The sequence below is a fragment of the Bradysia coprophila genome, unplaced genomic scaffold (genome assembly GCF_014529535.1).
Source record: "Bradysia coprophila strain Holo2 unplaced genomic scaffold, BU_Bcop_v1 contig_232, whole genome shotgun sequence".
Lineage (NCBI taxonomy): Eukaryota > Metazoa > Arthropoda > Insecta > Diptera > Sciaridae > Bradysia > Bradysia coprophila.
The window spans coordinates 20,113,541-20,136,555 of NW_023503493.1; the positions used below are offsets into that span (position 1 = coordinate 20,113,541).

The 23,015-nt window shown below is 35.9% G+C and overlaps 2 protein-coding genes across 2 annotated transcripts; one reads left to right on the plus strand and one right to left on the minus strand.

The window, feature by feature from the left end:
* The first annotated feature begins 4,535 nt into the window (after window positions 1-4,535).
* LOC119075670 (JNK1/MAPK8-associated membrane protein-like) lies at window positions 4,536-5,444 on the plus strand. The gene is given in 1 exon segment (XM_037182187.1): window positions 4,536-5,444. A coding segment is annotated over 1 exon segment (894 nt). The 5' UTR covers window positions 4,536-4,538; the 3' UTR covers window positions 5,433-5,444.
* A 635-nt stretch (window positions 5,445-6,079) lies between these two features.
* Window positions 6,080-19,331, minus strand: LOC119075580. The gene is made up of 4 exons (XM_037182047.1): window positions 19,122-19,331; window positions 13,595-13,967; window positions 7,793-12,718; window positions 6,080-6,099 (listed from the first exon to the last, which is right to left on the minus strand). The coding sequence occupies exons 2-4, from the start codon at window positions 13,953-13,955 to the stop codon at window positions 6,080-6,082; spliced, it is 5,307 nt and encodes a 1,768-aa protein (XP_037037942.1). The 5' UTR covers window positions 13,956-13,967; window positions 19,122-19,331.
* Between the last annotated feature and the right edge of the window lie 3,684 nt (window positions 19,332-23,015).

Consider the following 23,015-nt stretch of genomic DNA (forward strand, 5'->3'; position numbering starts at 1 on the left):
GCGTAGGATGAAAGGACTAATATTTTTTTGGGTTATGAAAGATAGAGAGTTACTTTCTTCGGCAAAGTATCAGAGTTTTACGAGTAGAACAGAGGGGCATATGTGAAAAATGTCAAAAGTAGGAAATGGGTGGGTCAATTATGTTTTTAGAGGTATTTCTTGAATGGTGGCAGATAGAGGGTTACTTTCTTCGGCAAAGTCTCAGAGTTTTACAAGTAGAACAGAGGGGCATATGTGAAAAATGTCGAAAGTTGGAAATGGGTGGGTCAATTGGGGTTTTGGAGATATTTCTTGAATGGTGGAAGATAGAGAATTACTTTCTTCGTCAAATTTTCGAATTTCGTCCAATTTTCGTTAAATTTTCGATTTTCGTTAAATTTTCGATTTTCGGCAAATTTAGGCTTAGTTTTTCTCATCATCTGCCAAATAATTTTTGCCAAAAAAAAAATTGACTGGAAACAACCAAAATTTTACCAAAAAAGTCTGCGTCGCAAAGTGGCAGATGTTCAGGAACAGACCAGCAAGAAAATTATCTGCCACATGCGACCCAGATTTTTTTGGTAAAATTTTCGTTGTTTCCAGTCAATTTTTTTTTGGTAAAAATATTTGGCAGATGATGAGAAAAACTAAGCCAGCTTGTTTGAACTAAAATTGGGTGGAATTATTGTTTTAACAAAAAAATAATTTTTTATAATTTTTTTCCTTCAATTTTCTCGTTCTGTTTTACTGATCTTATGTTAAAGATACTTATAACAAAAAAAAACAAACAAGTTCTTCAATGGGTTGTGATTTTCGCCATTTTAAGAATAAGAAGAATGACGTTTCAGGTCTATGACGCTCAATAAATACACAATTTATGAAACTATTTATGTTTCAGGCATGTAGTATACGTTGAATAAATTGGTTTATTGAGTCTATATCTCAATTTCAATAGATAATTGAAGTGAAAAATCAAAAAGAAAATGTTGCATTGGCGCTGGCAATCAGTTTCGACGGTCAAACCATGAACTTTGATCACAACCCATTCGAAGTCAAAAATGTTTTGATTGAAATGAAAGAGAAATCGGAAAGAGATTGACATCGTAAATTTCGCAAGATTCAGTATAGAATAGGGCATGTTTGGTATTTTTGGAATGGCGATATCGCAGGGTATGAGATATAGTAGCAATTGAAACTATACCCAACAGTGGTTAAGCTAGACATGGCCAGAAAGCTTCCCGATGGTGAAAAAATCGCTGAACGTTGTCTCGGCTTCGCCTTGGGTTGACAATCGACATCTAGTGCGATAAAATACCTTCATACGATTCTTGTTTCATAAATAACCATTATCACATACGCGCGATGTTCGGATGTCAAACTTACTTACCTAGAAGTTTAATTCAAACATTACACTTCAGGTCTATGTTGTTGTCTCGTTTTCGCTTATGTGATAAAATAGAGTACACACTTGTCACTATCAGTCTCGGCAAGCCTCGACGGCTTCGTGACAAATGTGTAATATATATTATCGTTCCGGAGTGAGTATGTCATACATTAAACGGTTCTGTATATAAGCTTTATATGATACATTAATCTATCGTCGACCGCGACCCGTCCCTAGGGAGTTTTGTTTTAGAGCAATTGTTGTGTTATGCAATTGTTGTGTTGCATTCACATCACAAATATGAAAGAAACTCGGAAAAAATCCTAACCCCAACGAGATAAGAACCGAACTCGGAAACTTGGCGTGAAAGCGAGCAGTGCTAACCATTCGACCACTGAGTCTTCGAATATGTACGAATTGCTAAATTGCTAGTTGGATTCTCGCGGCTGATGTGATTCAATTCGAAAAGTACATAACGTGTACGACTCATGGCGTAGTGTGTGTGTGTGTAGTTGTTATATGAACCCTTTCTCTTGTATTTTGTTTACGATGAAAATTATGTATTATCACATACGCGCGGTGTTCGGATGTCAAAATTACTTAACTAGAAGAATAATTCAAAAATTACACTTCAGGTCTATGTTGTTGTCTCGTTTTCGCTTATGTAATAAAATAGAGTACACACTTGTCACTATCAGTCTCAGTTGTCCATTTTTGAAGAACATAATCGTCGACGTAACATTTCGTTTTTGAATCGTATACTAAAACTTAGGCTCAGATCAGGTCAGGTCGACCTGAGCCTGAAGCTAAGATTATCCGAATCTGATTGGAATTGATTTTTTTGTCTTCTCATCTAAATAAGTAAAAAAATCTCCCGAAAATTCTACGTTAAAGTTAATTGCTACTTGTAAACTTTCGGCACCCTGGACTTTACTTAAATCGTCGAGGAATGCCTCCAAATAAATTTCTAAAAATCCAAAACGGAATTCTAGATTTTTAGAAATTTATTTGGAGGCATTCCTCGACGATTTAAGTAAAGTCCTGGGTGCCGAAAGTTGACAAGCCGCAATTAACGGTTTCCTTGCTGGTATTCTAAAGAACTCATTGCCAGGAAGAAGAAAAAGAGTGGAGATACTGTTGACATTGAGGAATACAAGAACTTGAGGCGTGCTGTGAAACAGCTTATATCTCAGTGTTATGATGACTATATTAGAAATACGGAAGATAACTTGAAGTCTAATTCGAAATGCTTCTTTTCGTACACTAAATCAATAAGAAAGACGAATTCTTTGCCTGCCAATTTAAGTCATGGAAGCTCTAGCGTTAACGATAAGGATTCTGCGTGTAACTTGTTTGCACGATTCTTCGATTCAGTCTACCAAGACAGCGGAGATACTAGCGATATTTTTGACGATTTGTCGATTGACCGCCTACGTTTGAATGATGTCACAATCAGTGAATTGGATGTGAGTTCTATTTTGAGCAGTTTCGATTGTAATAAGATGAGTAGTCCTGATAACATTCCGATAATTTTCTATGTTCGACTCAAAGACACGCTGTCATTACCATTGTAAATTATTTTTAATAAATCGCTTTCTGAGGGTGTCTTTCCAGATCTGTGGAAACTCAGCTTTATTTCACCGATCTACAAATCCGGAAAAAAATGTGATGTCACTAATTACAGCCCCGTTAGCATCATTTGTGCTAGCGCTAAGATTTTTGAGAAATTGGTCTTCCGTATGGTATTTGACTTCGTGAAATCATCAATCAGTTCATGTCAACATGGGTTCTTCTATGGGCGTTCAGTGCAGACTAATTTGGTACATCACATGACGTTTCTATGCCATAATGTTATGAATGGTGGGCAGGTCGACACGATATACACGGACTTCTCTAAGGCATTCGATATGGTGGACCATAGGCTATTGATCATGAAATTGCGCTCGTTTGGCATTGGTGGTACATTATTGGAGTGGTTTAAGTCCTCCTTGTCAAATGGCTCGCAATATGTGGTATTGGGTGACTCGAGATCTTTTCTAATGCGTCCGAAATCAGGGGTGCCACAGGGATCAGTTTTGGGCCCGTTGCTGTTTTTGATTTTCGTCAATGACTTAGTGGAACAACTTAGAGGGGCAACTCCTGCAGCATCCGTGATACTTTCGGTGATATTAACTTAGAAAACAATGTATTTATGTAAAAAGTGGAACAACTGAAAAGTAGCAGCCTTCAGTTGGCGGACGATCTGAAGATTTCCCGTAAAATCGAGTCCATTGAAGACTGCATTTCGCTTCAGGAAGACGTCAATGCGTTGTGCCGCTGGTGCTTTTTCAACAAAATTCATTTGAACGTGAAAAAATGCTCAGTTCTTACGATGACTTACAAACCGGTAAAAATGATCTACGATTATGTTGTGTCTGGCGATGTGTTGGATGTGTTGATAGAGTTACAAGGAAAGTGTATCAAATGTTGGGATTCATCTTCCGCTTTTGCAAACGGTTCCGTAAACCTGACAGTATCATTACTTTGTACAAGGCATATGTTCGTAGTCAGGTGGAGTATTGCACCGTAGACCGATTTATCAGAATTCCGTTGAAAAAATCGAGAGAGTTCAGAGGAAGTTTACGCGAATGCTTTATCGAAAGTTCAATTGGAATTACGTCGATTATCCACAACGACTTGCGCGACTCAAACTTCCAATGTTAGAATCCAGACGGTTCATTTCTGACGAAATTTTTCTCTACAAAGTGGTCAATGCTCGTTTTACAGTTGCCTTGGATAATGATGTGGTCTTGTACAATTCACGTCGCCCGAGTAGACACGAAGCTCCAACATTTTATCCGGCAACCCATGTATCGAACATCGAGAGTAATGCGCCGATTATAAGAATCAGGGCTTACTTTAGAGAATTTTAATTCTGAAAATTCCGAAAATTCTGAAAAAAATCCGAAAAAGTTCCGAAAAATTCTGAAATAATTTTTCGGAATTTTTCAGAACTTTTTCGGAATTTTTTTCAGAATTTTCGGAATTTTCAGAATTAAAATTCTCTAAAATAAGCCCTGATAAGAATGCAAACTAATCACAATAGTCTTTTTAATAGCTTAGACATTTTTCATCCATCGCTTAATTCGTTCAAGGCTAAAATATCGAATTGATGTCAAAAATCATTCCCAACTAAATGGCAGATAAATGCCCTGGAATCTATTGTGGACGCTTGAAACTAGAGAATGATACTTGGAGCGACTGTGGTGCGTGTCCACGCGGCTACTAAGTCGATGAGAGTCGATGTATTCCGTGTACAGATACTCCGACTCAATACGATTGGTTGTATTTGGGATTCATGGCTTTGATGCCTTTGATAGGCTCATGGTTCTTCATTGATATGGTGTCGAAGGAACAATCATTCACAAAAGGGCAATTGATTTTACTCTTCAGTGCTCTAATGGAAGTGGTTGTTTCAGCGATTGTTACGTTGTTCATCTATGAGCCAGTCTTTTCGTTTGTCATACACTCATGTCAGGTGAAGAAATTGTCAGACTGGTACACGTTGTTTCACAATCCTAGTCCGAATTACGGAGAAAAGTTGTATTGCACACAAGAAGCCGTTTTCCCATTGCAAGCAATGGTGTTAGTGTTCTACCTGCTATGCATTGTTTCCATGATGATGATTCGACCATGTTTGAACAAAATATTTCTCAAAAAAGGAAAAACTGCAATTTACTGTTCACTTTACTTCATACCAGTACTGTCTTTACTCCATACCGTCGCTGGAGGTCTGATTTATTATTCCTTTCCATATTTGAGTGTTATTATCTCAATGATATCAAACGCGGTTCATTTCTCTCTCAAATTGGATCAGAGTATGAAATCGTTGGTTTTATCGTCGGTAAAGGAAATGAAAAATACTGTCGTCATAGTCGGACATTGGTTGCTTCTAGCCTACGGAATCATTTCATTGGATCAACATCTTGCCTTTCTTGCATTCGTGCCATTTCCAGCAATCTTTTATATCATCACCGTTAAGTTTACCGACCCTGGCGAATTTCACATTCGAGAAGAGCGTAGTAGTTAGAGTCGAAATTGTAATATTACCACTGATTCTGATTTCCTTTTGATTATGTTCTTGTTATTTGTAATTTCTTTTTTTTAATGTTAATTCTGTTATTGGCTGTAACAGGCTGTTGAATTGACTCAATAAATAAATAAATAAATAAACTTCAACGTGTGGACAAAACCAAAAAATGTCAAAAAATCATTTATTTTAAGAAACTATGACAATTTAAGACAAACTACCATTTCAATTTATTCATAATTCAACAAACAGGAAATAAGAACTTATACAAATATTCTTACATTTATCCCATTTGTCAAAAATTAGGAATTATCACATTTTCATTTTACGTATGTTTTATCTATTGAAAATGGAAATGTGATAATTCCTAATTTTTGATAAATGTATGTTTAGCCTAAAGTTAACAATAGTTTAAGTTTGATATGGCTTAAAACACATTAGCGACGATACATAGAAAAGAAAAACGATGTACTGTATATAGCAATGAGCATTAGATACAACGTACTTGGCAAAGTTAAAATTAAAGTTTAGTAATAATACAATCGCTAAACCGAACTGGTGTGCATACGTTATTTTGCACCAGCTGGTCACATACAATTCCAAATGGGACCAGCTGGTGCAAAATGACGTATGCACACCAGTTCGGTTTAGCGATTGTAGTTCAAATCTAAATTAAGGTGAAATTAGAGAGGCGGATGGATAATCGTAGAAAGTACTCTATAATTTCACATACAAAAAAGAAAATCCTCTGTCGGCGAAATTTACGTTAATGACATCGAGTGCAAAGTACTTTATTACCGCGGCCAGCGGCCTCGTGTCATAATAACACATCTAGAGCCTAATTAATTACAAGATTCATACAACGTTTTATGTCACAGAGGCATCTGAAGTTTTCAAATTTTGCATATTATGATGCTGAGTGGCATAAATTATCTGCCCCTCGCATAAAATATCTTGACTATGAGCAACAGGGAGGTGCGGTAATTCGACCAAAAACCAATAAAACCGAAAAGAAAACTGAACGTAGACTTATCATAATAGTTATTTAAATATCTACCAAGGTAGGTATGAAGGTATTTTTTCGCACTAGATGTCGATTGCGAAAAAATACCGGCATACCTATCGTGGTAGATACAACGTTTTTCGCAATTTCGGGCCATAATCACCTTTCCAATGCAAAACGTGTCCTACATTTTGTTCCAAAATTCTTGTTCTCCAAAAGAAGTATGATTGACACGGTTGACAAAATACGAGCCAATGAATTTTACGTCTTTCAAAGCACTTTCAAATAGCGCGTTTTGTTCAAAATTTATTTTTAGTTATTTATCTACCAAGGTAGGTATGAAGGTATTTTTTCGCACTAGATGTCGATTGTCGACCCGAGGCGAAGCCGAGGTCGACAAGACGTCGTGTGCGAAAAAATACCGGCATACCTACCGTGTTAGATACAACGTTGCAATTTCGGGCCATAATCACCTTTCCAATGCAAAACATGTCCTACATTTTGTTCCAAAATTCTTGTGTATACAGAAATTCATTTGAACGATCAAGAAGGCTGCATTATAATACACATTGCAATGTGATGTAAAGAGACGCGTTGAATGAAGTCGAGTAGTCAATGCTTAGTATATACGCTTCAACAATACGTTCGGTATAATTGTGTGACTCTATAGCCGAATGGCTATAGTCGCTGTTTCGTGTTCAAAAACCTTTTGCTGTCGAGGGTTCGATTTCTGCGAAAAAAAAGTTGATATCGCACTGCGTGCGAAAAAAAAGTTCATATTGCACTGTGTCCGGGAATACAGTGAAATAAATACCTTCAAAACGACATTAAATTGATGCATGGAAAGGTGATGATTATGGACCGGAATTGCGAAAAACTTTTTAAGATTGACTAAAGCACATGAAATCGTTATCTGTGTCCAGACGACTCAGCTCGTATTGTTCGGAACAATTTAAAATTTATGTAAAGTCTACGTTCAGTTTTCTTTTCGGTTTTATTTGTTTTTGGTCGAATTTCCGCAGCTCCCTGGGACTTAGTCTAGTAAAATACAAACGAATTTACAGCCATCTATTTTCATCTTTGAAAAATGCCTTGAAAGGATGATTTTTTGACTGCTGGATCATTTTAATCGCATTTTTGTGCCGTATTTTTCCACGCTCGAATGTATAATCATAGACATACGTTAATAGTTTCTCATATTCGATCATTTTCACCGAATTTCGAGTGAAAATTTCTAAATAATTTCCAGTAAACCAACCCGATAAATTTTCAAATTGACTTATTTTCCATTCTTTGTTTAAAATTTCAAAATTTTCTTTTCCCAACAATTTAACAAAGAAAAATGTCGACGGAAAACCATGAGGAAAATTTTTGAGAAATTCCGATGGAATTTTCTTCTTATTGAATAGCGTAAACGATGGTGCCTCAAACGAATGTACCAATATCTTTCGAATATTCGAGCAACTATCGCTGGACGATATGAAAATTAAAAAAGATTTTAGATTTTCATCAGAATTTCCTTTCAAAACATTTTGATTTGTGTCGGATTTGTCATCTTCCAAATTATTAATCAATTTAATTACGAAGCTAGCGACAAGAACATCGAAAAATGTATTTCGAATGTTTTCGTCACAATTTTCCAATTGTTCAATGATCTCATCATCGTCATGAACAGTTTCATTGAAATTAGACCGAACAAGGTCACTGAATAGAATTTCCCAATTGATTGCAATCTCTTTAAACTTTGATTGGAGAGCAAAATAAGTCAATAGCCGTAGATTTTTTGTATTTAAATAGAGATTTGCTGATTCTATAAAAATGAAAATACTTTTATCGCCAATCATAAATTCCTCCAAAAGCATCAAACAGTTGAAAACTTCTGCACATTTTTCAAAAAATTCTGCATTGGTGATAGTCGGCTTCATTGGAAATTCATCTTTATCGTTTTCCCGGACTGCATAAACTAGAAGCTCCCTAAAACATTTCAGCTTTTCAGGATTATTTCTAATAATTGCTAAAATCGACCTGTTTCCATAATCTATAAAATTTGGATTATATCTCCCCATAAGCATTGCTTCTAATTTGTCCTTATCATTGCGAAATATTTTGGCCATGATTCCTGCAAATTTAGTGCAACCATCCAAAGTCGAATATTTGACGAATTGTTTCAAATTAGGTAATTTAAACATCTGAACTAGCTCACGAGTGGGGAATAGTTTTTCATTTTGTGAAGTTTCATACACATCGAAGAAAACCTTTTCGATCGCATAGTTGCATGAAAATTCTAGAGTTTTTGCGTAAAAGTATTTCTTACGTTGACGTGAATAGCAAATGAACTGCTGAAATTCGGTTAGTAAAGTGACGTAGATTTCCCACTTTAAATTTATGACTTTCGACAAAAAATTAGGATTATTATAGCGAACGGCATTTTCAAACAGTAAAATGTCTAAGAGACCCTTCCTGTTTCTTGTAATCTCATCAAACTTTGAACAAAACTCCTGTAAGCAATCGAATTTAAAATTTCTTCTCGATAGCTCGAAAACAATCAGCTCAACATCATCGCATCCATAGTCGAACTCACGATCTTCGAAATAAATGTGACTACAAAGTCTTAGGTTCAATTTAATTATAATTCGAAGGAGAAACATTCTATTATCAAAACTGTTCCTTGTTTCCAACTCTGTATAACTTTCTTCAAGTTTACTCCAAAGTTGTTCGATTTCAGATTCATTCGAATCTTGAACGCATTTGAGAGTTTTTTCGAAATTGTTCAAAAAGATCTCACCAACCTCTAATTTGTTGGGAATCAACTCCAGGAAATGTGTGAATTTATTTCGTTTCAAAAGTTCATCGAAAATGTTCGCATCAAACTCAGTTCTAAGTAAATTGAGCAACACTTGAAATATTACCGGAAATTCGGTCAATTTTCGAACGAGCTTGTGACGTGATCCATGAATATGATGAATATGATGAATATGATGCCAAAATTTAAATAAGTTGCATCCACTCTGATGTTTGCCAGCTAATATATCGTCAGTAATATTTGGAATCTGCCGCAAAATTGAAATTATTTCTATCAAAATGTCCATTTCAAACTTGAAATAAATTTTTATTTCGTTTTCAGTTTCGATCCACAATAAATTCAATTCTGTTAACGAACCCCTTATTCTGATGGTTTTTTGGCCAGAATGACGTATATTTGTCGTACGATTACAGGTAGAAAAAATGTGACTGAAACTTGACGAATCAACGTGATCACAGCAATACTTGTAAACAATTTTCCTTTGTACGTTCTTGAAATTGCGATAGACAAAGCCAAACATTAAATCAATTGTATAAATGAAACTGTCAATTTTATCCTTTAAGGTGAAAATGAAAAGATTTTCGTTCAAATCGAGCGTCCAAGCGTATCTTAGTATCTCATGATCGAATGAGAATAGTTTCGTCAAATTATGCATGATCGATTGGAAATCGGAGAAATTATTTTTGAAAATATTTTGCTCGTTGTTTACCAGACTCTTAAGCGTTTGTCGAATCGAAACTTTGACGGAAATGTTTGCCGAATATTGATTTACGTAGTCGAAAATGAAGTTAAAAATCACATCCTTCGAAATGATCGAAAAGAGTAAAAATATGATTTGTGTTGCGTCAAACTCATTCAAATCCCAATCGCTGTCGAATTCATCATTCTCTTCACGATTTACGTTGAAACAACTTTTGATTAAAAATTGCGCAACGAAAAATTCGGCAAACGTTGGATGAACGAATTCAAGTTTATCCGAGTTTGTCTTGAGTTTATCATGTTTAACGAAAGAGATCCCATAAACGGAACTTTTATTTTTCGACATTTTGTCGTCCTGACCAAGAACTTTTAGCTGAGATATTCTTATCGTTCGTCCCAAATATTTGTCGCTGGAAACGGAGAAAAGCGAATCGAGAGCAGATTTCTGATGAACTTTCGTTATATTAACGCCATCAACAATAGCTTGGTCGCGAATATTTTGTATCACATCACCTTTATCGCGTAACTTTTTGACTTTTTCAAAAATGAATTTTTCGTACATTGAATAAACGTTGCAGTCCTCTAGGTTTTCATGCAATGAATTTTCAGCTGCAATGGAAAGTAATAAAGGATTGTTGAAAGCTTGCGTGATCAGTGTTGAGTCTAATTTCTCCAGAAACATGCCAATGCTGTGGATTTTTTCACTCACCTCCTCGGAGTGTAATCCTTTTAACTCGAAAAACATTTCAAGATTCTCTTTTCGATTTTCTGCTGTGAACGGGATTAGTTTATATGCTGTTGTCGAAAATTCCATTTCAAACTCACTAGCATATTGTGGCCTTGTTGAAATCCACTGTTGATGTCCTAACAATTTGATTTTTCGGATCAAATTCAATGTAAACATTTTGTAATCAAGCGATTCGGCGATTTCGTCGAAGCCATCCCACAAGAAGAGTGAATTGTTCGAATCTTTGAAATCTTTCAAGAAGGTTAACCTCTCGTTATCGGACGTAAAGTTTAAGATTTTCACAATAGTATTTCCTATTTCTTCTTCTTCTTCTTTTTTACTTTGATATTCTTTGTAAATGTCAATCTGCTGCTTCAAATCAATGTAAAAAACCCAAAAGTTTGGATACATTGCCTTGATTTTGAATTTAAATTGCTTGAAAGACGTTGTCTTTCCAGCACCGGGACCATCTGAAAGAATTATTCCGCGGCTGATTTGTGATTCAGTCACAAGATCACGGAATGACCTAAATTTGTCCAAATGGATGAAATCGATGACATCACTGTCATTTATGAAGGATTTCATGTATGGACTATCGATGTTTCTGTCGATAAACTGTCGTCCCACATAGATGTCGGTCTCTACTTTAATCACTTTACTATTCAGAATGTCGCATATTTGACTAGAAGTCAATTTTTGTAAAATACATTCATCAAACCTTTGAGCGTTCATCAATGTGACTGCTTTTCTATCACATTCTACCTCGGAGAGTAATACCTTCGATTGTAGTTCAGGAGTTAACAGATCATAGCTAATATTTTCGCTGGAAATCATTTCGATCACCGGTATAGCTTTCTCTATAGCCGGCAAAGTTTTTGTGTTAAAAAACGTAAAAAGTTCATCAAATTCATTCAGACATTCCCCAAATCTATCGCGATTTCGATGATAATGAGCCATAATGTGAGGAACTCTGACAATTAGCTCGGTGTGATGTTTATCGACTTTGTAAACGTACACCAATCTAATGATTTCTTCGTCATGATTTCGATCATTGTAAAGTTTCGTAATTCGTTCAAATTCGATCTCTGTTTCCCTATCATCAACCGCATATGGTTTTCTGTCATTTCTAAACACTAAATGCATTGCAAAGTGGCAAAGTTCGTGCGCCAACACTCCGATGGCTTTAAATTTGGTGTCCGCATGCAGAAATTCTTTGAATGCAAGATAAAGTTTGCCTTCCGGATAGAACATTCCATTAGCTGACTGCACCGTTAGCGGATCCATCAGCTTCACCGTATCTCGATTGAAATCGAAAAAAATGTTAAAGTTTTGTGATGCAGCAACCACTTGTAGAATCGGTTTGATGCATGGAATTGAATCTAGGATTTCATAAGCTTCTTTGATCGATTGAAAATGGTTTTCAATATTGTCAATAAACAGGCGCGAGTTTGAAATTAATGTGAATAAGTGACTTTGAGGTGAAACTACTGAACAATCGTTGTGAATATCCTGAACAGTCTGTCGAGGCATTTTATGAAAAAACGCAGATTCGTTTGGACCCCAATAAATGTTCAATCGAAATAAAAGCTCATAAATTTCGACGTGCCCCTTGCCCTTGCGGAGAGTATGATCCATTGCGGAACTGTTACTATCCACGTTAAAAAAGTGACGGAGGCGCGGATTATCGTTTGCAATATTTCGAATTTTTTCCTCGTCTTTATCATTGATTGCCCTATGCATCCCATCACAGACGTCAACAAAATTTTGTATGGCGGTTGGTAACCCTTCCCGAAATGATTTATCAGTGGGAAACTTTGAATTTGCTTTTAACAGCTCGAGAACGACATTAAAATGTTTCCGTTCCCATGCTAAATCGACGGCACATTTATCGTTAGCTTTATGACTTACGTCAACATGTTGTTTTAATAAGTACTTTACTACGTCAACATTTCCTTTTTCCGATGCATCCATGAGAAGATTGAAACCGTTTGCGTCGGCAATTATACTCAGCGTGATTTCCTTTCCACCACAACCTCTATATTTAGGCAGGAGACCTACAAATACGGAGAAATTTTTATGTGAATTTTTCCAAGGTTCTGAAAGAACAGGTTAAGACACCCACATTTTGACAAATAGAAACATTTCGTTGAACACACTCATGACAGATTGTTTGAAATGTTAACTTGGCGAAACAAAAATAGTTTTTATCAAGTTGGGTTTTTCAAGGTTCTGAAAGAACAGGTTAAGACACCAACGAAGGCGGGTGACACCGAAATCGATAAACGCACTCAGTACAGATTGTGTGTGAAATAAACTTGAAGAAAATGTTTCTTATAAAAATTCGGAATTTTGTTTTTGTTACGTTGCCTTTTTCATATAAACTTCGTAGCCGCTGAACTCAATTTGTGTTTCACCGCCTTCGTGATCAACTCAGAGGTGCCTTAACCTGTTCTTTCAGAACCTTTCTGAAAGAACCTTGGACATTTCACACAATCTGTAATGAATAAGTTTAACAAAACATGTCCAAAATGTCAAAAATTGTGTTTCATCCAAGGTAAATACAGTGTGGAGTGGAGGTAATGTCATTCAGACGCGCACATGAGCATATAAGTTCGATGCCACTGACATCTTTTTTTGAAATTTTCCATTATGATTTACTTGTGTTTCACAAAATATTTTTGCTATCACACAACAGATGGCCTGAGTTTCTATTCCATTTTTTTGTTTTTAACTAAGAAAGGAGATGGCGTTTGTATAGAATTTTAGTGCCACTGCACATCTGATTCAGTTATATATGGCATTACCTCCACTCCACACTATATTTATCTTGGTTTCACCCGCCTTCGTGATCAACTCAGAGATGTTTTAACCTGTTTTTTCAGAAACTTGAATTTTTCTTCCTTTTTCCCCAAAAATTCATATTTATTTACCGAAATGTCCCATTTTCAATTGTAGTATTAAGAAATCTCGAACCATATCGTTGCAATTTTGTAATTGATGGCCATGAATAAGTTTCAGGATCAAAAACTCTTTCGACTCCTTGGTTTTCCAATAAATTATGCACTTGTTGTCGAAGGTGGATTGGAATGACACCAAAATCGATTTCGATTCAATAATTTTCGATAAAAATTTCACTTTCTCCGTGTCATTTTCGTTCAAATTTCCTTTCACTTCCATTTTAAAGGTCAAGACAGAATCGGTGGAAGAGCCTTTTTCAATTTCCTTTTTTAGATTATCCAATGAATCGGTAGTTGTTTCGGTTGCCGGAAAAACGTAATGTTCCACGTCCATTTTGACGCAATTCTGTTGAAATTTCAAAATTGTTTTGTTATTATTTGTAACTTATAAGGGCATCTCCATTAGCTGTTGTGTATTTTAGAGTACTTGACGAACAATTTTAAAACTCAACGAAAAACCATTCCGCATTAGTTGTTTAAAACGATGTTTGTTTAAAAGAAAATATAAAACTCGTGTTAGCGGTGTTTTATATTGTCACATAAATAAAACACGGCTAAATAAGTTTTAAAAGTGAAAAGAAAAATGTGGAGGAATATTTGAAAATTTATCCGAAATTTTGTTCGCAAATTTTGTTTGTGTTTATTCACGAAACTTGTAAAGTAATTCGGAAGAAATAGCAATTTACATCGAATATCAATAACTACGAATCAAATTATTTTGCAAAATTCCAAGCATGCTCGGAACAACTCGGGTTTGACCTATGTTATGTTGAAATGAGAACGCTAGGAATTTACAACAGGTTAAAGGTTCAAGTTAAGTCTAAAAATATTATTTCAGGTCTGGATATTTCAAGCCGGGCTTCGGCTCTGACAATGTTGTTAAACAATTAGGTACGCCACCACAATCAGGCCAAAAAACGGTAACAGTTCTACTTTTTACACAAAGTGAATCAACAACATCAATTTTAATATTGTGCGTAAGTCGAGTATAATGATCACAAAGTAATATTTCACAATTTGAAACTCGAAATTTTAAACTTGCCAATGTGGACGTTTTATCAAGTTGTTTCAAACGTTCGTTCAATGTTTCAAAAGTGTGTTTTAAAACGGACTTTTAAAACTAAAACATAAAACAGCTAATGGAGATGCCCTAAGCCCGGTCAATTCGTCACATAAATTGACCGGAGTTTTAAGGAACCAATCACAAATATTTGAATGTTTCGAGGGAAAATAACAACTCAATGAATTTGTGGGACAGGCAAAAATTCCATTCGATCAACTATGGGCAAATAGAAGGTAAGTGAAGAGCAATTTTCAATTGACACGGCAATTGGGAAATTTCAGGGCAAATACATGTAAACAATTGGGTAAATAGAAGTCAAATATCACGGCAGAGTAAAATAAACCAGGGAGGAGCGGTTCATTTTCGAAACGTCGAATAAGGGACCTAATACACTGTATGAAAATGAACTCAAATGAACCCTGACATAAATTGACAAATTTTATTCGCAAAAAATATAGTTTCGACGGTCAAACCATGAACTTTCATCACAACCCATTGCGTGGATTCGATCATTGAAATGAACTTTTTGTATAGAAAATTAGGTAATGTTTTGCATTGGGAAGATGTGATTATGGCCCGAATTGCAAAAAACGTTGCGTAGGGTATGAAGTAGGTAGTTTGAATACCGGCATTAGAAATCTCAATCCTGAATTTCTTTAGGTGGAAATGAAGTTTAATATCAACTATTCATGCGAATGACGAGAAAATTGAGAAATACCAATTTTTCGGTATTTTATATTTTGCACCCAATTCGTATACGATTCGTGTGTAATATCGACAGAATATGCGAATTGTATTTTCGAAGCAGCGAGTGTATACGATCAGAAAACAAAAGAAAGATTTAATATATATTACACACTTGTCACGAAGAAGTCGAGGCTTGCCGAGACTGATAGTGACAAGTGTGTACTCTATTTTATCACATAAGCGAAAGCGAGACAACAATATAGACCTGAAGTGTAATTTTTGAATTAAACTTCCAGTTAAGTAATTTTGGCATCCGAACACCGCGCGTATGTGATAAATTAAAATTATAGGAAAAGTCGGCTGGCCTGTAAGAGGCGCCACAATTTTTTTCAGTTTTTTAGTATTCGTGCCCAGTTTCACGTGAAATAACTTCACTCTGGTAAATATCCATGAAATTTCATAGCAGTAAAGTTAGAACAAAATCACTGACATTAGTGTAAATGTACTAGAAATGTTAATAGAAATTTACGAAAATCTATTACATCTGAGCTTTAGCTTCCAAACATAAACTCGGCCGTGAATGGAACTTTCATAGCAATAACATATAGCAATAGAACTATTGTAGAACATTTGGCCACACTTTCTTTAGGTTAACTTGGTTAAACTTTTCTTACTAAATACTGGTATTTTGCATTCCCTACAGTATGAAGGCATTTTCTAGCGCAGTATGTCTCGTCAACCTCAAGAATTCGCGTCAGTAGTTATAGTTACATCAATCGCTCCTTCACTCATCAGAACGGATTCAGTCGAACATTCGCTAAATCGTCAATGTTTTTCAATCACGCATCATTTCGTACATACCTATCAGTCAAAAACACTCAAAAGAGTAAAAGTGACGCAAGTCCCTGTGCATACTTTCAAAACAACTGATATCGCTGGAGATGACGCATTCTCCGCTTGTACGCAAAAACTGTAACAGCAAAAATTTGACCAAAGAAATTCTAGAAACAAAATTTTACCAAAAAAAATTTTGCGTCACATAGCTATAGGTCAATATTGCTATATATTAACTATATATAGGTCAATATTGCTATATAGTAACTATATATAGGTCAATATAGCTATATATAGGTTAATATAGGTCAATGTAGCTACATATAGGTCAATATAGCTATATATAGGTCAATATAGTCATAAAATAACTATATATAGGTCAATGTAGCTATATAATAACTATATATAGGTCAATATAGTCATATACTAACTATATATAGGTCAACATAGCTATATATAGGTAAATATAGCTATATATAGGTCAATATAGTTATATATAGTTTAATATAGCTATATATAGGTAAATATAGCTATATATAGGTCAATATAGCTATATATAGGTCAATATAGCTATATACTAACTATATATAGGTCAATATAGCTATATATAGGTTAATATAGCTATATATATAGGTAAATATAGCTATATATAGGTAAATATAGCTATATATAGGTCAATATAGCTATATATATGTCAATATAGCTATATATAGGTCAATATAGCTATATATAGGTCAATATAGCTATATATAGGTCAATATAGCTATATATAGGTCAATATAGCTATATATAGGTCAATATAGCTATATATAGGTCAATATAGCTGTATATAGGTCAATATAGCTATATATATGTCAATATAACTGTATATACGTCCCGTTGCCCAACATACACCAAAAGTGATCAAATTTTTCCCGCTGCTCAACATACACCAAAAGTGACCAAATTTTTCCCGCTGCCCAACATTCACCGAAAGTGACCAAATTTTTCCCGCTGCCCAACATTCACCGAAAGTGACCAAATTTTTCCCGCTGCCCAACATTCACCGAAAGTGACCAAATTTTTCCCGCTGCCCAACATACACCAAAAGTGACCAAATTTTTCCCGCTGCCCAACATTCACCGAAAGTGACCAAATTTTTCCCGCTGCCCAACATACACCAAAAGTGACCAAATTTTTCCCGCTGCCCAACATACACCAAAAGTGATCAAATTTTTCCCGCTGCCCAACATTCACCGAAAGTGACCAAATTTTTCCCGCTGCCCAACATACACCAAAAGTGACCAAATTTTTCCCGCTGCCCAACATACACCAAACGTGATCAAATTTTTCCAGCTTCCCAGCTGGAAAAATGTCCGTCTGTCCGTCTGTCCGTATGTCCGTCTGTCCGTCTGTCCGTCTGCACGATAACTTGAGTAAAACGCATCCGATTTTGAAAATTCTTTTTTTTCCCGTTTGGTAATGTCAAAAGACAGGCTAAGTTCGAAGATGAGTGATTTTGGATCGACCCCTCCCGAGCTGTGGCCCAATAAGTGCTTTACGGTTTTTCGAAGATATCTCCGGACATTTAAACGTTAAACTTGTAAGTGATACGTCAAATAAAAGGTATTTACAATACCGATCGACAAAAAAAAAGTTTATGGAAATCGGATGACCGACTCGTGAGTTAGACCCCTTGGTGTGGAACAGGCACAGGGCGGCAAGCAGTTTTTGCTTGTAGGTCGGCCACATTTGAACATATTTCGTCTGTTTTAGCTTTATTAGATAGGTATTGAACGTACCAATCAGGAAAATTTTTTTATGAAATTATGTTCTCCGGAGCGTGAGCTAGGTCTCTTGGAGTGAGCTCTTATCTAGCTACTCGGAAGTACAGTGAACGTGGTGTATTTTGACAATATCTCGAGTAAATTTTGACCGAATTTCATAAATTTTTTTTTGTTTGAAAGGTATTAACGAATGTAAAGCGTTGGTACTATTTCCGGTCTCCTAACAAAATGGCTGCCGGCGGCCATATTGGATTTTAGTAAAATAGAAATATCTTGGGGAAAATGATACTTAGAGAGTTTCTGTTAACATGGAAATAATTTGTTATGTGTGTGGGGTTTCAGGGATTCCATATACGGACATCTATATATACCTATATACAGCTATATTGAGCTATATACAGGCATATAGAGCTATATAACAGCATATTCATCTGTGAAATGTTTATTTATAGGAAAATATAGGTAAATATAGCGGTATACAGCTGTTTAAATAGGAATTTATGAAATTTGTCTTCGTACGGGGCTGTCTATATTGCCTCCGGCAATTTAGTTGTATATGATAACAAGGCAAAGAGTGGATAATGTAAGTGATTTTAAAGGGAGAATAGTTTTTCAGCAGAGAAGAAAATGAAGTAAGAGAAATGAAGAGTTTCACATTAAAGGCTTTTGATACGAATAGGTGTTTCGTACGGGTCGGCGTTAGCTATGTTTTCATTTCGTTTAAAGTACTATAATAGACCAAAATGTATGGGCTTCTTGGAAGATTTATTGAGTAGCCAAATTTTAAGCTACAAGAACGTGTGATAGCTCGTTGAACTCGTACGGACGCCTTTTTTTGAAGCTAATTTGGAGTCATTTGGATTTGAATTGTAGAACTTCAATATTTGCTGTATATATGGTTCTGCAGTCTACGACAAAAAAATTTTTTTTACATTTTTTCTAGTAATAGGACTTGCGTCACGGGCGCTATGCAAACGCGCGCCCATGATACGCAACGTAATTTCGCAGTAACCGGGAAAACAGTACATGCACGCACACATATTAGCTTCATATGGATCGATCGATAGTAAAATAAACCATCTGCCGGCATTCTTTCAAAATGAGTGGCACATTAACTCTATTGACAAGCAAATCACGTATCGCTACTTACTTTATTTAGAACAGTAATCGGCAAGTTAAGAGAAGTAATTACATCAAACCAGACGAATGTTACTGTCCAATTTCTGCCTTTGCTTAATTCACACTAAACGAAAACACAGTTTTGCGTTGTTTTAATTCGATATGCACAATAAACTATAGTCACAAGAAACGTTCGAAACGTCGTCTGTACTTCAGGTCAAACTTGAATGCTCAAATACTTTTTTCGTTGTATTGGTGGTAAATTTCGACATTCACTATTAACATTTCGAAGAAATTTTTATTTCGGCGGCTTGGCTCGTTTCCTTTCAGTCGCAATTTTTTAATCGAACAACAAGGTATAGAGATACAGCGAAAAACTGTTTCAAATTAAAATGGGTGACTCAGACAAGTATGTTTTAAATTAAAATTGTGTTTAGATTTTGGATGTATTAATCTATCTAGTAAATAAATTGAATATTTAGACAAGCGGCTTACACATTGATGGTGACAATTCTTGAGCAGAAGGGAAATAATTGTGATAAAGAATTTGGTGAAGCGGTTGACATTCTTCGAAAGATTGGTGACGCAGATCATAAACTTCGAGAAGATTGTGACGAAATCACTAGTTATTTGGAAGGAGTTGTGGATGAAAACATTGGCAACGCGAGCATAATAAGTTCGCTTAATGCCGTGAAAACAGCAATTAAAAATGTGTTCGATTTCTCTTTGAATATTAATTCAAATAATATCACAATTCCTCCTGATGCAACTGATGAAACAATTGCGAAAGCTATTGAAAATCAGTCAAAAAATGCACAAAAAGGCATTAACATTAACTCGAACAACGTTATTATTTTCAAATTGATTGATTATCTTTCCAAACAAAAACCTGAATGACATTGCAGTTGACGCATTTTTAAAACTAATCATTTAATTCTTAAAAAAAATTGTTTAAACTCACCGTGAGTTGATTTCCTTTACTTACATAACAGTTTTCAATAAAACGTAGCTTCGAACAATGATTTCTCTTTATTTCAAACAATTCAACGAATTCACAATTAGTGGAAAAAGACACTAAAATTGAGCACCTTCCACCTTCTAAAATTGTTAAAAAATTTCTAATAGTTGGGGCGCATTTCTATGATATTTACGGTAAATGTGATTACGCAATAATTTTATTCATGTTTAGGAGTGAAAAAATGGTAGTTACAAATTCCCAATTTCTTGGATCAACTCACTTTTTTCTAGAAAGAACATTTTGAACGCCAATATAAAATCAGCGCTACAATATGACCGAACACTTTCTTCGTATACATACCCTTATTTTGTCGAGCTTTATCGGCTCATGTTACCGGAATCCAAATCACCAACTCGTACCAACTTATTATTTCTGTGGCAAAAAGGAGAATATGAACAACATGGAGTAATTTGAGTAATATTGGTGCATGTTCGGATTGGAGGCAAGAGATTTAGATTCCGGTAGTAGGCGACAATGAAAGTCGTGTCTTACATTTGACGAAGAGAGTGTTCGTTTACATTGTAACACTGCTTTTATATTGGCTCCTCGAAAAAAGTGTGCTGATCTAAGACCTTGGGAATTCGTAACTAATGTTTTTAGCCCCGTACGAAGTACTGGGGGCTTATAAGATTAATATGCCGTTTGTAACACGTCGAATTGGAAGCAGACAGTAAGGGCAAAGCTTTTGGTTATGTTCATAGATGACGAATCCGCAATAAAAAAAATGTCCGTCCGTCCGTCCGTCCGTCCGTCCGTCCGTCCGTGACCCCTCTAGCTTGAGCAAATCACAACCTTTTTTCAAAATTCTTTTTTTCCCCGATTGGTATCAACAAAAGTAAGGTCAAGTTCGAAAATGGGCATGGTAGGGTCGGCCCTTCCAGAGCTAGGGCCCTATAGGTGTTTTTCAGTCTTTCGACGATATCTACCGAAATACGCACGTAATAGCTGCTTGTGATATATCAAATGAAAGGTATTGACGAGTAGAACAAAGTTGCTGAGTTGTTGTTTTTGTGTAGGATGCAACGCGAGCTTGTTGGGAGGGCTCAAAGGTCGTTACTCGGCCCTAAGTGTTTTTTCCACATAAATCGAGTAAATCTCATCCGATTTTGCCAGATTTAGTTTTTTATGGAAGGTAATTGAATACCGAAAAGAACGTGGTGAAAAAAGTTTCAAATTTGGGCCCTTGGACTAAGGCCGCTACTCGGCCCTAAGTGTTTTTTGCACATAAATCGAGTAAATCTCATCCGATTTTGCTAGATTTTGTTTTATTTGAGAGATAATTGAATACCGAATAGAATGATGGCAAAAAATGTTTCAAATTTGGGCCCTTGGACTAAGGCCGCTACTCGGCCCTAAGTGTTTTTTGCACATAAATCGAGTAAATCTCATCCGATTTTGCTAGATTTTGTTTCATTTGAGAGATAGTTGAATGCCGAATAGAATGATGGCAAAAAAAGTTTCAAATTTGGGCCCTTGGACTAAGGCCGCTACTCGGCCCTAAGTGTTTTTTGCACATAAATCGAGTAAATCTCATCCGATTTTGCTAGATTTAGTTTTTTATGGAAGGTAATTGAATACCGAAAAGAACGTGGCGAAAAAAGTTTAAAATTTGGGCCCTTGGACTAAGGCCGCTACTCGGCCCTAAGTGTTTTTTGCACATAAATCGAGTAAATCTCATCCGATTTTGCTAGATTTTGTTTTATTTGAGAGATAATTGAATACCGAATAGAATGATGGCAAAAAATGTTTCAAATTTGGGCCCTTGGACTAAGGCCGCTACTCGGCCCTAAGTGTTTTTTGCACATAAATCGAGTAAATCTCATCCGATTTTGCTAGTTTTTGTTTCATTTGAGAGATAATTGAATGCCGAATAGAATGATGGCAAAAAAGTTTCAAATTTGCGCCCTTGGACTAAGGCCGCTACTCGGCCCTAAGTGCTTTTTGCACATAAATCGAGTAAATCTCAACCGATTTTGCTAGTTTTTGTTTTATTTGAGAGGTAATTGAATACCCAATGGAAAGTTGGCAAAAAAATTTGGGTTTATAAAATAATGTCGTAAATTGTTGGTTTTATTTGAGAGGTACTTCGTACGGGCTTTCGTAATTGCGCTATGCGCAATTTTAAAAATGAACACTTTCAGTAAATTTGACCATGCCCAACTTGACTTGCATTTTGGTAACAGACGCATTAGAGGGTTGTAGACGTATTAGGGTTCCGGGCGTATTACGGCTACGGACGTATTATGGTTACGGACGAAATAGGATTACGGATCGTACGGGGCTAAGTCGCAGCAAACGCTCCGACTGTTCTGATGCCTTGTTTTTTTAAATCTAAGCATGACAGTTCATCAAATCTCTTTTTTTTAACGAAATGCGCCTCTACTATAACGTCAAATCACTTGGATTCCGAAATAAATTCAAAGTGATTGCGAGGTTTAAGTAAACAATAATCTGGTACGATATATTTATAATCTATCTTTTTCTCGCATTAAATACTAATTTGTATACAACATGGTTTGGAGTTTTGTTTTATATCAATTATTTTATTTTTAGCCCCGTACGAAGTACTGGGGGCTTATAAGATTAATATGCCGTTTGTAACACGTCGAATTGGAAGCAGACAGTAAGGGCGAAGCATTTGGTTATGTTCATAGGTGACGAATCCGCAATAAAAAAAATGTCCGTCCGTCCGTCCGTCCGTCCGTCCGTCCGTCCGTCCGTCCGTCCGTGACCCCTCTAGCTTGAGCAAATCACAACCTTTTTTCAAAATTCTTTTTTTCCCCGATTGGTATCGACAAAAGTAAGGTCAAGTTCGAAAATGGGCATGGTAGGGTCGGCCCTTCCAGAGCTAGGGCCCTATAGGTGTTATTCAGTCTTTCGACGATATCTACCGAAATACGCACGCAA

Excerpts from the sequence above, each read along its gene's own strand:
- LOC119075580 (XM_037182047.1), bottom strand. The coding sequence starts at position 13,955 with ATGGACGTGGAACATTACGTTTTTCCGGCAACCGAAACAACTACCGAT. Across the intron at positions 12,719-13,594 it reads ATTGAAAATGGGACATTTCG|GTCTCCTGCCTAAATATAGA; the intron begins GTAAATAAATAT and ends CCGTATTTGTAG. Across the intron at positions 6,100-7,792 it reads TCTCAAAAATTTTCCTCATG|ATTTGAACTACAATCGCTAA; the intron begins GTTTTCCGTCGA and ends ACCTTAATTTAG.